This window comes from Leuciscus leuciscus (genome assembly GCF_965113295.1).
Source record: "Leuciscus leuciscus genome assembly, chromosome: 2".
NCBI classification, from domain to species: Eukaryota; Metazoa; Chordata; class Actinopteri; order Cypriniformes; family Leuciscidae; genus Leuciscus; species Leuciscus leuciscus.
Window position 1 is genome coordinate 6505034 of NC_138726.1, and position 18137 is coordinate 6523170.

The window sequence follows — 18137 nt, forward strand, 5'->3', positions numbered from 1 at the left end:
ACCTTATATTACCAGCACTTTCTTTCAAATTCACGCAAATTGAGTATGAGAGAGGAGATTAGGGCTCTTTTCATCTCTGTTGTTCCACATTCCTCTCAGGATCAGAGGAAAAGCAAAATTAAATTGGTATCAGGTTGTTCTCTCTTCCACAATAGGCAGGACCCCTGGCATCACAAGACCTCCGACTGCTTAAGCCTTGTAGGCGGTCCGGGCACCATGACGACAGGAACACATTAGAGCCCATGTTTATAAAGACATTCCCATTCCTTATCATCTGTGCTTTCCTAAAAGACACTGAAAATATATATTTTTATGGTTCCAGGATTTAAGAGGGTCTCATTTAAGCAACTTGCCTGAGCTTAGAATAAAAGTATGGTTAATTATGTGTTTTTTTTCCTCCTGCAGGATATCTCCAGAAGGAGTAGATATTGTATTGGACTGTTTGTGTGGAGAGAACACAGGAAAAGGCCTAACTTTGCTCAAGCCCATGGGAACGTACATCCTGTATGGTTGGTACACACCGAGGAAGAGCATTCTCATAGCTCTGAAATTAATTAAACATTTTGAGGATATAAACAATTATTTAAAGGTCCCATATTGCCAAAACTGAAATTTCCTGGCTTTTTGCATGATAACTGAGGTCTAGGGGCGATGAAATGTTTCAAAACAGTCGATCCACAGACAAATGCACACAGCCTGCATAAAGTAGTTGTGCCTTTTCACGAGCCGTTGTGACTTCCGTATAAATGTGACATCAGAACTACTCAGTCACCGCCTTCAGTCATCACCCCCACCAATGGTGGGTCACTCAGAAAACAACAGGCCAATCAGAAGAGAGGCTCATGAATATTAAGTAGACAGGCCAAAATCGACCTGTTCTTGGCAGAGCTCCTGAGAAAGGAGCTGTAAAAATATATTGAGATGGTTTTTGGTACTTATACCGCAAATATATATTCTTAAGGACAACAAAACCTAAAATGAAACTGTATTGTACTGTAACACAGCAGATTTATAAAAGAAATACATTTTTATCATACTTTTAAAAAGTGGACTTAAGCTATAATATACTTTAATGGAATGTACAACATAATTTAACTGAATGTAATGTTTCCCCAAAATTCAGACTTAAATGCATGTTACTTCTAGTTAAATTTAAAACTTTTTAAATTTAAAGCAAAAAAAGTTTGCAATTAGTGGTAATTAAGAGTGCTTTAAGTAGGACTTAAGTACGTCTTTGTATGTAATTACTTAACTCTAAATTGTCTTTGAAATATGGTTATATGGTTAAAGTGTGGCCTACTGACAAGCATTTATGGTACTAAATATAACTAAAATATAATTGAATGCCAGTTCTTTTTAATCCTGTATGTCATGTACTTAAATATATTTACAATCACACATTTATAATGGTTACAATTACAAGTTACAATTTAGTGCATTTAATTGTAATAATAGTGCATGTATTAACTTGTTAAATTATAATCAAGTACTTTACATGTGCTTTAGAACGTTAGTTAACACATCAAAATATGGTAAAGCACGACAAAAGATTATTGAAACATAATGATTTAAAAAAAATACTTTAAAGTACACATTTTTATTTGACATTATTACAAAGTGTTCCTTTTAAAAGCTCATGAAAATGTACTCTCTTGTAATCTCATGATAATGTACGTTATTAAAGTACATTTGTATTTATATTATACTTCATACTTTTAAGTTTTGAAGTACACTACAAGTGCATATTCAATACATTTTTTAAATCTTATTCACAATTAATTTGCCTCATGCACTATTTTCCAATTCTTCTGAATCCATGATAGCTTTGTTTATTGAACAATATATAACACGTTATTCACTCATTTGCATACTGCATTAAACTGTGATGACAGAACTATTGCATCATGCTGTGGCCATGGACTGTGGAGGTAAAAAAAAAAATGTCGCAAGATGTCCAAAATGTTCATTTGTGACCTCCTGACCCTCATTTGAAAGAAGTCACACAAGACACACAAAGTGTGGCCAACAGCAAATTGAGGTTAATTCACATAAAAGATATTGCCTGCCACTTTAATTACTCCAATCCCCTTAGCCTTCTGGTCCATTAGGATTATTTAATTAGGAGGGATGCCATGGAGCGGAGATGATGTAAAAGTTAGGTTTAAAAACACATTACTGCCAAATGAATGAATCAGTCATCATAATTCTGGATGGAGCTTATTAATAATAGCCATTTGGTGTAGCAGTAATAATGCCATGTTTTATTGCTTCAAATGCCAAGACTATACTTTGTATCGTTTAACATTTCATGTCCATTCAAATTAAAGTGCGTAATTTCTGAGCCACTTACACCTGCAAAAATAAGGATTGTTTTCTCAAGCATGTTTCCTGAATGCAGCCCGTCTGCCATTGGTCAGTTAAACAGACTGAGCCGATTCTGTTGTGTCGGGTTTGTTAGGATGCTCAATGATTTAAAAGATCCACAGAGACGCACTCGTAAGGAAAATCAACTTACTTATAGTTAACTCTGCTTAACTCTATAAGGCCTACTGTATCATACTTGTGATGATCAATGATCATCACTTCTTCTTCTTCTTTCTTTTATACTTTATTGTCAGAAATTTTTCTTGCATAACAGTGTCTATGTTTACAACATCCAACATACATTCTACATCGACATACACTTAAACCTCACACATTATGCATTCAATACAACACTTATGCATCTGCAACACCTTCACAATACTCTTGATTTCTGATTAAGTGTTTTTGCTCAACACTAAGATAGCCTGGTGCACAAAAGAGTGTTTCAGCCTCACTTTGTTAAATCTGGGGACTCTATACCTCCGCTTTGATGGTAGTAGTTCAAACTCATTATGCAGAATATGCATAGGGTTAGAAGCTATATTATTAGCCAGCCTTAGCAAATTGTTATGATAGGCTGAATCATAAAGCTTCACAAAAGGCTGACCTACACGATCACGAACAAAACGTTGCTGAAAAACCTGTTGCACACAATATACTACAATATATACTACAATTTATACATGCTTTCTGTCTTCTGATTGATCATTTATACTTTTTAGCAAGTAAAAGGTCTTTTAGTATCATATCATTATATTATAGTATATTATATTAATCTTACTTGGCCATATAAATATTAACAACTGTGCCAAATGGCATATTTTTGCTCAGTTTGGGTCTAAAATTGTGTATATAATACTCAACAAAAAGCATGCATGCCATTTTTTGTTGATTTTTTTTAAACACTGATGTCTAAAAGTTAAATAAACCATTTTCAGTAACACTTTACAATAAGGTTCATTAGTTAACATTAGTTAATGTATTAACTAACATGAACTAACAATGAGCAATACATTTATTACGGTATTTATTAATCTTTTTTAATGTTAGTTAATAAATATCCAATTGTTAATTTTTTTGTTCATGTTAGTTCACGGTGCATTAACTAATGTTAACAAATACAACCTTTGATTTTAATAATGTATTAGTAAATGTTGAAATTAATATTAACAAAGATTAATAAATGCTGTAGAAATATTGTTCATTCTTGGTTCATGTTAACTTAGGGAGTTGTCTAATGTTAACTGATTAACCATTATTTCATATGTCAGGCTTTTCGTGATTTGGGCTGGGATTAAAGAGAAAGTAAAAGAAGAACATATATCATCTTTAAGAAACCTTCTGGAAAAAATATATACACTGTTAAAATGATTTATATTTCTAGGTTCATCAAACATGGTGACGGGAGAGACAAAAAGTTTCTTCAGTTTTGCTAAATCTGTGAGTGGAGTTTGATATCTATTTTCCATAAAACGCAAACATCTCAAGTGTTGGTCCAAAGATGTTTGGTGCTCAGTTGTCATTGTTAAAACAATTGCTCTTTGTCTCCCAGTGGTGGCAGGTTGAGAAGGTGAACCCTATCAAACTCTATGAGGAGAATAAAGTCATTGCTGGCTTCTCGCTCCTTAACCTCCTCTTCAAGCAAGGCGGATGCAGCCGAGTCAAGACAGCGGTGCAAAAACTTCTGTCCCTCTACGACCAGAAGAAGATCAAGCCTCTGGTAGACTCCTTGTGGGCGCTTGAGGAGGTAACAGACAGCGTTTTCATAAGCAGTCAATTCATCTAACATATCTTACTCGTCTGTATGTGCATATTTTACTTTTAAGAACTAAAACCCACCTTGTTACTCATTCATATGCAAAATTAGCCAATCGTAACAGAGGGTATTTACATGCAAAAGTATTCGTAGAGGTTTCGTACACTGCAAAAAAAAATGCTTTCCTTACTTAGTATTTTTGTCTGGTTTCTACGGAGCCCCTGAGGGGACCTGTGAAAAAAAAAAAAAAAATAGGACTTTTGCGTGCGCACGAGAAACTATCGCGTGGGCACGAGAAACTATCGCGTGCGCACGAGAAACTTTCGCGTGGGCACGAGAAACTATCGCGTGCGCACGAGAAACTTTCGCGTGGGCACGAGAAACTATCGCGTGCGCACGAGAAACTATCGCGTGCGCACGAGAAACTATCGCGTGGGCACGAGAAACTATCGCGTGGGCACGAGAAACTATCGCGTGGGCACGAGAAACTATCGCGTGCGCACGAGAAACTTTCGCGTGGGCACGAGAAACTTTCGGTTTGCGTTATAGCGTCATTAATACAAATGTGGAAATATGGATGATGTATATATCATATATGTTGTTGTTTGACATGTTTTGAAGTGTATATTTTAGCAAAAATCTCAAGCAAGGTGCTATTAAAGACAAGACTTAGAGGCATATTTTAGTCACAATTCAAATAATTGTATTAAATGTGAATATACTTTGAATAAACTTTGTAGGCTATTTGTATGTGTATTGATAAAAAATAAACAACAGGCTAATAATCTTCTGCTACTGAGATGAAGGAAACATTTTTTTAAAGAAGTAAAGTTCACAAGATTGCTATTTATCTTGACCAAACTGTTCCTTCATCAGCTCTTCCTCAGTTCCGCACTGCAGAATAAAATAGTCATCCTCTGCAGCAGTTGTACGGATTCTTAACGCATTTATTGCAACTACATTTCATCTTTTTCTCATCAAACAACCAGACTAACGAATGGTTCGACACAACCCGTACCTAAGAGCCTAGACAGGTCTTTCTTCTGTATAGATATACTGTATAGCCTACAGGGTAAATGACGACTGTTGGCCTACCATGGTCGCCCTCGTCCAGTAAGTTTTAAATAATAATAATAATAATAAATTAAGATATAAATCAATATAATTCGTTGTAAATTAAATTTAAACAATAGCTACAAAAAGGTAATAATTGACTGTATAGTCCTAACGTTCATGCATGAACTGCCATTCAGACTTACTAACAACCAGAGAACAGAGAACATCAGAGATATTAAAATACATATTCTTCTGAGTTTTATGATGTAGGCCTTTTTTTATTAAAATGTATCGGCCTATAATTTATATCTCAAGGGTGCAAGCTTGTGCGTGGCGCACTCAGTCATGTTGAGAGGGAAACACGCATTATATTATTAGGCTAGTATATTCAGAAATAGTGTAAAAGACCTGTAAATAAAATATAACATTAACATTATAAACACTATTAATAACATAATAGGCTATGCGTATTTTACTTCCCCATAGCCAAATCCTTAAATGAATGGAATCAGAAAACAACAAGAAATGAAAAATAAGTAACCACTTATAATAATAATAATAATAATAATAATAATAATAATAAATACATAGTAGTCTATAAAAATAGCCCATTGTGCCCTTTATTACAAACAACTTTTAGCCTATTTTAAACGCCAAGCCTAAACGAATTTATTTGAATCGAAACTGAAACTATACTGCAAAGTTGGGTTCGCGCATCTTTCGTTCGGTCCAAAGTTTAATACTGAACAGGAATTAATAATCATTTAATAATTAACCGGCTGTGATGTCAAGTTAATGCCAGAAGTGAACCGATGTTGTTAATATCGCGATTCGCCGGCGCCATCACTTGAATTTGTTCCTCAGTTGGGGAAATAACTTTATCGTTTCATACTCTGTCATTCGAAACAGTAAAATGTATATTTTTATTTGTGTACATTCAAAATGACTACAAAATGTCATGCCTTTGAAAAAGAAAGAAAACAACATGATGCGGACGTGTAGAACTTTATCCAAGAGCTGTTGTAAAGCCTAGCCTATAAACAATCTGTTACAGTAATTTTCTATTATATGCAAAAGCTGCAACCAAATTGTTAAAAGCGCTATATAAATGAAGGCGACTTCACCTGACCTGACTAGAAATCGAAAAAAGAATGATGACAAAGAAAGCTGATGACTGTTCAATGAACATTCTGCAAAACATTTTTGTGTTCACAGAAGAAAGTCTGAAAAAGACAATGTTTTAAATTTATATATATATATATAAAATATAAATTTTAGATAAAGGTTTTTTTTTTTTTTATTCAAACTTCAATTAGTGTAATTGAATCAGTGTGTCTTTCGTTCAGTATAGTTTTTTTATTTGATTTAATATTTAAAGTAGAAAATTAGAAAAGAGTTCCTTTTTCGTTTTATAAACAATATTTCTAAAACGTTTTTCGTTCTGATGTAGAAAATTTAATAAACAGCTTGAATTGTTCGATTTCTAGTCAGGTCAGGTGAAGTCGCCTTCATTTATATAGCGCTTTTAACAATTTGGTTGCAGCTTTTGCATATAATAGAACATTACTGTAACAGATTGTTTAGGCTTTACAGCAGCTCTTGGATAAAGTTCTACACGTCCGCATCATGTTGTTTTCTTTCTTTTTCAAAGGCATGACATTTTGTAGTCATTTTGAATGTAGGCTACACAAATAAAAATATACATTTTACTGTTTCGAATGACAGAGTATGAAACGATAAAGTTATTTCCCCAACTGAGGAACAAATTCAAGTGATGGCGCCGGCGAATCGCGATATTAACAACATCGGTTCACTTCTGGCATTAACTTGACATCACAGCCGGTTCATTATTAAATGATTATTAATTCCTGTTCAGTATTAAACTTTGGACCGAACGAAAGATGCGCGAACCCAACTTTGCGGTATAGTTTCAGTTTCGATTCAAATAAATTCGTTTAGGCTTGGCGTTTAAAATAGGCTAAAAGTTGTTTGTAATAAAGGGCACAATGGGCTATTTTTATAGACTACTATGCATTTATTATTATTATTATTATTATTATAAGTGGTTACTTATTTTTCATTTCTTGTTGTTTTCTGATTCCATTCATTTAAGGATTTGGCTATGGGGAAGTAAAATACGCATAGCCTATTATGTTATTAATAGTGTTTATAATGTTAATGTTGTATTTTATTTACAGGTCTTTTACACTATTTCTGAATATACTAGCCTAATAATATAATGCGTGTTTCCCTCTCAACATGACTGAGTGCGCCACGCACAAGCTCGCATCCTTGAGATATAAATTATAGGCCGATACATTTTAATAAAAAAAGGCCTACATCATAAAACTCAGAAGAATATGTATTTTAATATCTCTGATGTTCTCTGTTCTCTGGTTGTTAGTAAGTCTGAATGGCAGTTCATGCATGAACGTTAGGACTATACAGTCAATTATTACCTTTTTGTAGCTATTGTTTAAATTTAATTTACAACGAATTATATTGATTTATATCTTAATTTATTATTATTATTATTATTATTTAAAACTTACTGGACGAGACCGACCATGGTAGGCCAACAGTCGTCATTTACCCTGTAGGCTATACAGTATATCTATACAGAAGAAAGACCTGTCTAGGCTCTTAGGTACGGGTTGTGTCGAACCATTCGTTAGTCTGGTTGTTTGATGAGAAAAAGATGAAATGTAGTTGCAATAAATGCGTTAAGAATCCGTACAACTGCTGCAGAGGATGACTATTTTATTCTGCAGTGCGGAACTGAGGAAGAGCTGATGAAGGAACAGTTTGGTCAAGATAAATAGCAATCTTGTGAACTTTACTTCTTTAAAAAAATGTTTCCTTCATCTCAGTAGCAGAAGATTATTAGCCTGTTGTTTATTTTTTATCAATACACATACAAATAGCCTACAAAGTTTATTCAAAGTATATTCACATTTAATACAATTATTTGAATTGTGACTAAAATATGCCTCTAAGTCTTGTCTTTAATAGCACCTTGCTTGAGATTTTAGCTAAAATATACACTTCAAAACATGTCAAACAACAACATAAATGATATATACATCATCCATATTTCCACATTTGTATTAATGACGCTATAACGCAAACCGAAAGTTTCTCGTGCCCACGCGAAAGTTTCTCGTGCCCACGCGATAGTTTCTCGTGCGCACGCGAAAGTCCTATTTTTTTTTTTTTTTCACAGGTCCCCTCAGGGGCTCCGTAGGTTTCCAGTCCAAATATCAAAAAATTCTTAAATCAAGGTGCATTTACTAGGTAAGTAAAATTAGATAAGATATTATGTCTTGTTTTCTGGGGGAATTAATCAAAATTAAATTAGTTTTTGCTTAAAACAAGCAAAATTATCTGTCCATGGGGTAAGAAAAATAATCTTAATTCAAACAGAAACAAGATTATTTTTCTTACCCCATTGGCAGATCATTTTGCTTGTTTTAAGCAAAAACTCACTTGATTTTGATTTATTTCCCCCAGAAAACAAGACATAATATCTTATGGCATTTCACTACTTTAGTAAATGGATCTTGATTCAAGATTTTTTTTTGATATTTGGACTGGAAACAAGACAAAAATACTAAGTAAGAAAAGCATTTTTTGCAGTGTAATAGCAATAGCAAGCGAGAGCCAGTCAGAGCAAAGTCTGCAAAGCGTCACGAGAGACGGCATTCAATTACCTCATGTCTCAAAGCACATAACATTACAATAATAATGAACATGCACAACTTCTTTACGCTTATTGTTAGAACTCAAATTGGTTTTGTAAAGGTGCGTTCACGCCATGGTGGAATTACCGTAATTATGAGAAAGTCGTATAACTTGGAAATTACAACTTGGAAACTCTGAGAGCACTGACTGCTGCAGATTAATTTCGCCGTTGATAGTGTTGCCATAGATAGAAAGGCCATAAATAGGCATTACAGCTCATTGTAGAACGTCACGGGTTGCCATCTCATAATTACGAGATTACGACATGGCGTGAACGCAGCACAAGCTCTCTGTTTTGGTTCAAGAGGAACTTTAAAAGGCGGCTGGTGTTTGTCTGCGGCGCTCGTGACTCTAGCAGTGTGTTTACAACTCTGCATAACCTCATGGAACGCGCGGATGATGTGTGATGGGCGGAGTTATGCAAATATATAAGTTGACGGGCAGGTAGGACATCCTACCTATTCAGACTGAATGCAATGATTGGACAAATATTTTTTTGGTCCTGAGACGTCCACAGAAGACATATACATTTTTATAATATTTTGATAACTCTATTATTGATTGCTATCAGGATGTGAAGAAAGTTTCGACCAGTATAACAAAAAGTGTTTATGAAAAACATTGCCTACCCTACATTAAAAAAAAGGCTCATTTAAGAGAGTTTCAGAGAGAGTGCAAAATGGACATGTAAATCAAAGTTTTGGCTGTTTTGAGTGAGCAAACATCTTGACTAAAATAATAAGTGGATCTTAGGGAATGATAAATGTTGATCTGTATGGCAAGCCGTTTTAACATTTAATCATTTAAACCGACTAGTCTCTATTTTCATGCTACTAGTACTTATTTTTTAGATACTAGTATCTATTCCATTAAGTACTAGTGCTTATTCATTAGCTACTAGTGCCTATTAAATAGATACTAGTACTTATTCATTAGATGCTAGTACCTATTAAATAGATACTAGTACTTATTCATTAGATACTAGTACTTATTCATTAGATACTAGTTCTTATTCATTAGATACTAGTACTTATTCATTAGTTACTAGTACTTATTATTAGATACTAGAACTTATTCATTAGATACTAGTACCTATTAAATAGATACTAGTACTTATTCATTAGATACTACTTATTCCAATAGTGACTAGTAATTATTCTTTTGTTACTAGTAACAATTTTATTTATTTTTTTGCCATTGACTTCTATGGGGATCTGTCATTCAGATATCAACTATTCAGTTCTGACTAGTATGTATTCCAATTGTGACTAGTACATATATATTAGATACTAGTAGTTATTTATTAGGTACTAGTATGCATTCAATAAACGCTAGTACTAAGTCATTAGATACTAGTACCTATTAAATAGATACTAGTACCTATTAAATAGATACTAGTACTTATTCATTAGATACTAGTACTTATTCTTTAGATATTAGTACTTATTCATTAGATACTAGTACCTATTTATTAGATACTAGTATTTATTCCGAATGTAGTAAGATTTTTTATTTTACTAGTCACAACTGCTTTTTTACTCGTCTTATGTTATGACTAGTCAGAACGGCCACTGGAGAGTTAAATTAAAAATCTTACTAGTGAAATTAAAAATCTTACTAGTAACATTTGGAATAAATACTAGTATCTAATAAATAGGTACTAGTATCTATTGAATAAGTACTAGTAGCTAAATAATAAGTACTAGTATCTAATGAATAAGTACTAGTATCTAATGACTTAGTACTAGTATTTATTTAATACATACTAGTATCTAAAAAATAAGTACTAGTACCTAATGAATAACTACTAGTATCTAATAAATACCTACTAGTCACAATTGGAATACATACTAGTCAGAAATGAATAGTTGAATGACAGATCCCCATAGAAGTCAATGGCAATTTTTTTTATTTGTTACTAGTAACAAAAGAATAATTACTAGTCACTATTGGAATAAGTACTAGTATCTAATGAATAAGTACTAATATCTATTTAATAGGTACTAGTATCTAATGAATAAGTACTAGTATCTAATGAATAAATACTAGTATCTAATAAATAAGAACTAGTATCTAATGAATAAGTACTAGTATCTTTAAAAAGGTACTAGTACCTAAAGAATAAGCACTAGTACCTAAAGAATAAGCACTAGTAGCTAATGAATAAGTACTAGTACTTAATGGAATAGATACTAGTATCTAAAAAATAAGTACTAGTAGCATGAAAATAGAGACTAGTCGGTTAAAATGATTAAATGTTAAAACGGCTTGCCATATGATCTGTTATGATCTGATATCTATGAAATCAAAACATCAATAAATATCACCTTAAAATGAATGTGAATTGTCACATTCACAACCCATTTTACATTTTATCTAATGCATTTCCTCTTCGTAATCCCTGAAAATCTAACTCCCTGAAGCCCTTTGAAAGCTTGGCTGTTGAGATATTTAGAAAAAGAAGCTTCAGGCCAACCTCCAGTTCTGCATGTGATCAGCTGCTGTCTCTGACCATCAGATGACGGGTGGGCTGACCGGCTCTGCTACATTTCTCTGCTTTGATTCCCACACAGCCAGACACCCTCCCTCTGTGAAACCCCAACAGAGCAGCGCAGTCTGTGGCCAAACCTGCCCGTGGTTTACCAAGCTGTGTGTGATGCACTTTCCTGAAGTCACTTTTGAAGTATTGCAGTGTTGACGCTGGAAATGATGGATAACTGCGCTTTCCTGTGTGGTGTGGATGCACACTTTGCTTCTTTGATAATGCAGCTTTAATTTACTTTTCTTTAAGGCCAATTCACTCTGAACCGACAGCAGCAACAGACACTTTGGAACATACATGTCTGCCAAAAGTAACTGTACAAGTGTTGCCATTTTTTGGCCTTATTTCCTGAATGTTATTAAGATTTTGGCCATGCTGGTGCTTTGGCTACAAATCAGAACTGGCAAATTTCCCCTTCTATTGGTTAAACAGTTATTTTGTCATGTACTGCTGTCATAATTTTTATTCTTTTCATCCCACGTTTCTCCCTTCCATTAAATATACATTTAATGCATTATATTGAATAAAAGCTTTATTTTACAGTGTCTTTGTTACATGATGTTAGATGTACTTACTGTAGTAATAACTATAAATTATGCATAATTACATGCAACTAACCCTAAACCAAACCCTAATTTGAACCCTAACCCTATAGTAAGTACATGCTGTTAATATTACGCAGTACTTAAATGTATAATTCAACTCAACAAGGACACCTTAAAATAACGTGTAACCCCCCAAAAATTATATTTCAAATAAATGCTTCTCTTTTGAACTTTGTATTCATCATCAAAGAATTCTGGAAATGGATCATGGTTTCCACAAAGATATGAAGCAGAACAACTGTTTTCAACATTGATAATAATCAGAAATGTTTCGTCGGCTCTAAATCAGCCAATTAGAATGATTTCTGAAGGGTCATGTGACACTGAAGACTGGAGTAATGATGCTGAAAATTCAGCTTTGCATCACAGGAATCAATTACATTTGACTATATATTAAAATAGAAAACAATTATTAAATTCTAAAACTATTTCACAATATTACTGTTTTTACTGTAGTATTTTTGATCAAATAAATGCAGACTTTTTGAGCATAAGAGACTTCTTTCAAAAACATTAAAACATTTTATTGACCCCAAACTTCTGAATGGTAGTGTATATAAAATCAATGAAAATAAACAAATCCGTCCTCTCCGAGAACAGAAACAGAACAGCTTATTTTGCTAATTCAAGCCACTTATTCTGGCAACATTCAACTGTAGCATTAATAGATTTACAATGAGTAAGTCTAGCTCAATATATCAAATTAAAGCCAAGAAGTAAGAGTGTTAGTATTAGCCCTGTGAAAACAAATTAAATATATTTAATAAACCAGTCTATCTTGCATATAAGCACACATTAAAGTTATATCACTGCTTTAATACTCAGCTTGTTAGTATTGTATTATAGTTTTCTCCTTTATACAGTATGTATACATTTTAACTGACAGGAATAATGTGTGTTTAAAGCAAAAGTCTGTTTGGAATTTGGCTTTGGAAGGAGTTTGATTTACTCAAGTCACTTAAATAAAAACAGCAAGGATTAGACTTTCGTTTTAATAATTATTACATTTTCTCAATACATCTGCGATTGTTAGCATAGTTAACATAGTATGACGAGATGCAAAGATAAAATAGATTTAAAATCAGAGGAAACAATACTTTAGACCGCAGAGGAACAACACTGGACATCCAGCAAAATAATTTGGTCCCACTTTATATTTGGTGTCTTTAACATATTATGTACTTTTATGAATTGTTAGGTAATGTAATTATTGTATTGATGTTGTATTGCAAAATGTGGGATACAAGTAAGATTCAGGGAAGGATCAACAGTGTAATTATAGATGTAATTACAGATCTTAATTACAGAGTAATTACATGCAGGTGTTTTTTTTTTTTATATAAGTACAATATAAAAACATGTATGAACACGATAAGTGCATTGTAGGCCTATTAAAGGAATGATTTTAATGTTAGTACATAAAAACACTTAATATGAAGTGAGTCCAATGATTTTTAACCTTTCAAAATATATATATATTTATTTTTTTTGGAAATGTCTCATAGTTGAAATTGAATATTTTTGAAGCCTATACTATACTATACTATACTATACTATACTATACTATACTATACTATACTATACTCTTTACTATACTATACTATACTATACTATACTATACTATACTCTTTACTATACTCTTTACTATACTATACTATACTCTTTACTATACTATACTATACTATACTATACTATACTCTTTACTATACTCTTTACTATACTATACTATACTCTTTACTATACTATACTATACTCTTTACTATACTATACTCTTTACTATACTATACTATTATACACTATACTATAATATATATACTATACTATACTCTATACTATAATACACTATACTATAATGTACTATGCTATATACTATACTATACTATACTACACTCTACTATACTATAATACACTATACTATAATGTACTATGCTATATACTATACTATACTACACTCTTTACTATACTATAATACACTATACTATATACTATACTATAATGTACTATACTATATACTGTACTATACTATACTCTATACTATACTATAATACACTATACTATAATATACTACACTATATACTATACTCTATACTATAATGTACTATGCTATATACTATACTATACTACACTCTACTATACTATAATACACTATACTATAATGTACTATGCTATATACTATACTATACTACACTCTTTACTATACTATAATATACTATACTATATACTATACTATAATGTACTATACTATATACTGTACTATACTATACTCTATACTATACTATAATACACTATACTATAATATACTACACTATATACTATACTCTATACTATAATGTACTATGCTATATACTATACTATACTACACTCTACTATACTATAATACACTATACTATAATGTACTATGCTATATACTATACTATACTACACTCTTTACTATACTATAATATACTATACTATATACTATACTATAATGTACTATACTATATACTGTACTATACTATACTCTATACTATACTATAATACACTATACTATAATATACTACACTATATACTATACTCTATACTATAATGTACTATGCTATATACTATACTATACTACACTCTACTATACTATAATACACTATACTATAATGTACTATGCTATATACTATACTATACTACACTCTTTACTATACTATAATATACTATACTATATACTATACTATAATGTACTATACTATATACTGTACTATACTATACTCTATACTATACTATAATACACTATACTATAATATACTACACTATATACTATACTCTATACTATAATGTACTATGCTATATACTATACTATACTACACTCTTTACTATACTATAATACACTATACTATAATATACTATACTATATACTATACTCTATACTGTACTATACTATACTCTTTACTATACTATACTATAATATACTATAATATACTATACTCTTTACTATACTATAATACATTATACTATACTATATACTATACTCTACTATACTATACTATAATATACTATACTATATACTATACTCTACTCTACTATAATACACTATACTATAATATACTATACTATATACTATACTATACTCTTTACTATACTATACTATAATACAGTATACTATAATACACTATACTATAATATACTATACTATATACTATAATACACTATACTATAATATGCTATTCTATACTATACTATGCTATGCTATATTCTATACTATACTATACTATACTATGCTATGTTATACTATACTATAATATGCTATAATATTCTATTATTTAATGTTATGCTATAATATTCTATACTATATTTTACTATACTATACTATTCTATACTATGCTATGCTATGTTATACTATAATATTCTATACTATATTATGCTATGCTATAATATTCAATACTATACTATACTATACTATACTATACTATAATGAAGTTCCAGCCCTTAAATTTGATTGGTGAGTTCCAAGCATGCTGATCATAAAGATAGCATACAGATCATAGCAGTTAAATATCTGCCACTCCGCTTTTTTGACTGAAATGTATTTACATTTACATATGTATTTAATTATATAGATTATAATTTCTATTTTATACCATAGCTGTATAAAATTAATAAATAGCACACTCGCAGTAGAATTTTACTATCAAATTATATTCCTTTTGTTTTTTGCCTATGGCAGAATAACAGCCGTGCTCATCTTCTGAACAACAATGTAGTTGCTCATGTGAAAATTTGTCATCTAATACTCTGTAAGCTTAGCTGTCATCCACATGACTCTCTAGATGCAGTGTTTCACACTCTCACACATTTCCCTGCAGCTGGCTGGTTGAGTGCGGTGTTTATATCACACTGATTGATTGCATCAACTGAGAGTATGTGTCAGACTCTTGAATTTGTGGATATTACAGCAGTTGGTGGCTTTTTGTGTGTATAATCAAATTCAATTTTCGTTTCTTCATACCTGGCTTTTGCGGGGAAATTGCTGGCTGTCAGCACACGAATGCATCATTGACAGATGTTTTAGTGCAGTGCGGGAGGCAGCCACACGACTGCTCAGGAAAGATTAAAATAACCCTGATTTTAACGGGAAAAGATAAAAAAATGCTGCTGTAAAAACCTGGTTAACAGTGAGTTTCATTGCTATATACGGTGAATAACTGTAATAGATCTAACCTTACATTTAAAATGTACAGGTTTTGGAAGTGAAAAAAAAACAAGTCATTGTATAATTTACAGTGAAAAACCATTAATTGACAAGAATTCCCTGCATGACACTTTTGTATTTTAATTGAAATAATTGTTTCTTCTTAGTTTTTTGTTGTTATCAGTTATGTACATTAGGGTTTTATGTTGCATCTAAATGAATGTGTATTGCATTATTTTAGTGTCATCATGTGTGTCGACCACCATGATGGTCTTTAGTATTTGTGTGAAGGACACTGTGACACTTTTAAATATTATTGTGGAAAAGCTGATTGTGATTAGCTTTGATTCATCATGTGACTTTTTTGTCACCATCTGTTTTTTTGGTGGTTGTCAGTGTATTACAAACCTACTAAACAGATATTAGTACTTCAATAGGTTGGTATATCAACATTATGGGCCCTATCTTACAGCCGGCGCCAGGCTCGACGCAAGTGTTTTTTGCTAGTTTAAGTCCGACGCAGTTTTCATTTTCACGTCCTGCTTGTTTAAATAGCAAATGCATTTGCGCCCATCTGTGTGTTCTGGCGCAGTGTTGGCGCGTTGCTATTTTGAGGCAACTGAAATAGACTGGGCCATTGACCAACTGAAACCTGGTCTAAAGTCAATTTCGCGGTTTATTTTTTTAATTTAAAGAGCGCGTTAGTAATGTGCGCCTATAGGCGGGTCCACAACGCGCGTACAATCTGCTTATTAAACACACAGGGACGCACAGCAGCACACAAACATGCCAAATATTTAAAATAAAAGGATTACAATGTAAAAGATTATTATTGTGTACATAAACATATGGTGGAATCCGGCTTGTCCTGTAGATGGTCTACTAGCGGGCTTTTACCTCGCGCACGAGCAGATCCGTTTACGCTCTGGAGACGCGTTCGGTCTTTCCACTATCAAATTCCGTCATGTAAATAGCGAAGCTGCCATGGCACGAGCGCAACTGGCATTTAAAGGGAATGGGAGATGAGACTCTGATTGGCTTAACGCATGTAAATCCCAAAACACACCCATTACTCATTAAGAGAATAGGGACAACCCTTTTAGACCATGCGCCTGGCGCGCCGACCATTTTTCCCTCGTTAAACTAGCAAAAGTGAATTCGGACACTCCCTAAGTGAACTTGCACCCTGCGCTTTAGACCATGCCCTTAGATCATTAAAATAGGGCCCGAGATCAGTTACTGAAATACGTGTTTTACTGTAAATTTAAGTTAAATCCGTAAAACCTAAAATGTTGGTACCGCATTTTTTATGTAAATTTCTAGCAACTGCAACTGCCAGTTCTTACCGTAATTCTTTTTAAATATGTGTTTTATTTTATGTGTGTAGTTTTGATTACTTCCAGACAATATGTGAAGTACATTTTCAAAAAAAAACTAAAAAAAAAAACTAACAAAGAGTTCACTTTATATATCTTAAGGTTATGTCCAAACTAGGTAGGCTTACCCAACAACCAGGGTCAAACACCATCTAGAACTGAATCAAAAATGTTTTTAAACTTACAGTTTAATTCAACAGAATTGAATGTAAGGACGTAGAAATAAACTGAATAGAAATTCAAAATATAACTGCATGATTGTAAATATTAACTAAAAAAGGAAGGTTTAAATTAAACTGCATGGGACAATTCTTAAATTATGAAAATAATAACAATAATAATCATTTATTTATGCATTTAGGATTAATTTTGGGCCCTTGCCTTGTCACGGTTCATTCAGTTAAAATGTATTAAAATAAATTGTTTGCAGTTTTCAGCTTGTAATGTTTAGATGGCGAAATAATTGTGTTCTTGTAAATGCTAATGGAGAGCACATTATGCAGGACACACCTGTAACCCTGTTTGTGTAGAGAGCGGTGAT

General features: G+C 32.4%; 1 protein-coding gene across 1 annotated transcript in view; it reads left to right on the plus strand.

The window, feature by feature from the left end:
* The window catches only part of vat1l (vesicle amine transport 1-like), a 49505-nt gene that overhangs the window by 6979 nt on the left and 24389 nt on the right, over nucleotides 1–18137 (plus strand). The window contains exons 5-7 of the mRNA XM_082162071.1: nucleotides 406–509; nucleotides 3749–3804; nucleotides 3917–4111. Coding sequence (XP_082018197.1) covers nucleotides 406–509; nucleotides 3749–3804; nucleotides 3917–4111 — 355 coding nt within the window. The remainder of the gene's footprint in view (nucleotides 1–405; nucleotides 510–3748; nucleotides 3805–3916; nucleotides 4112–18137) is intronic.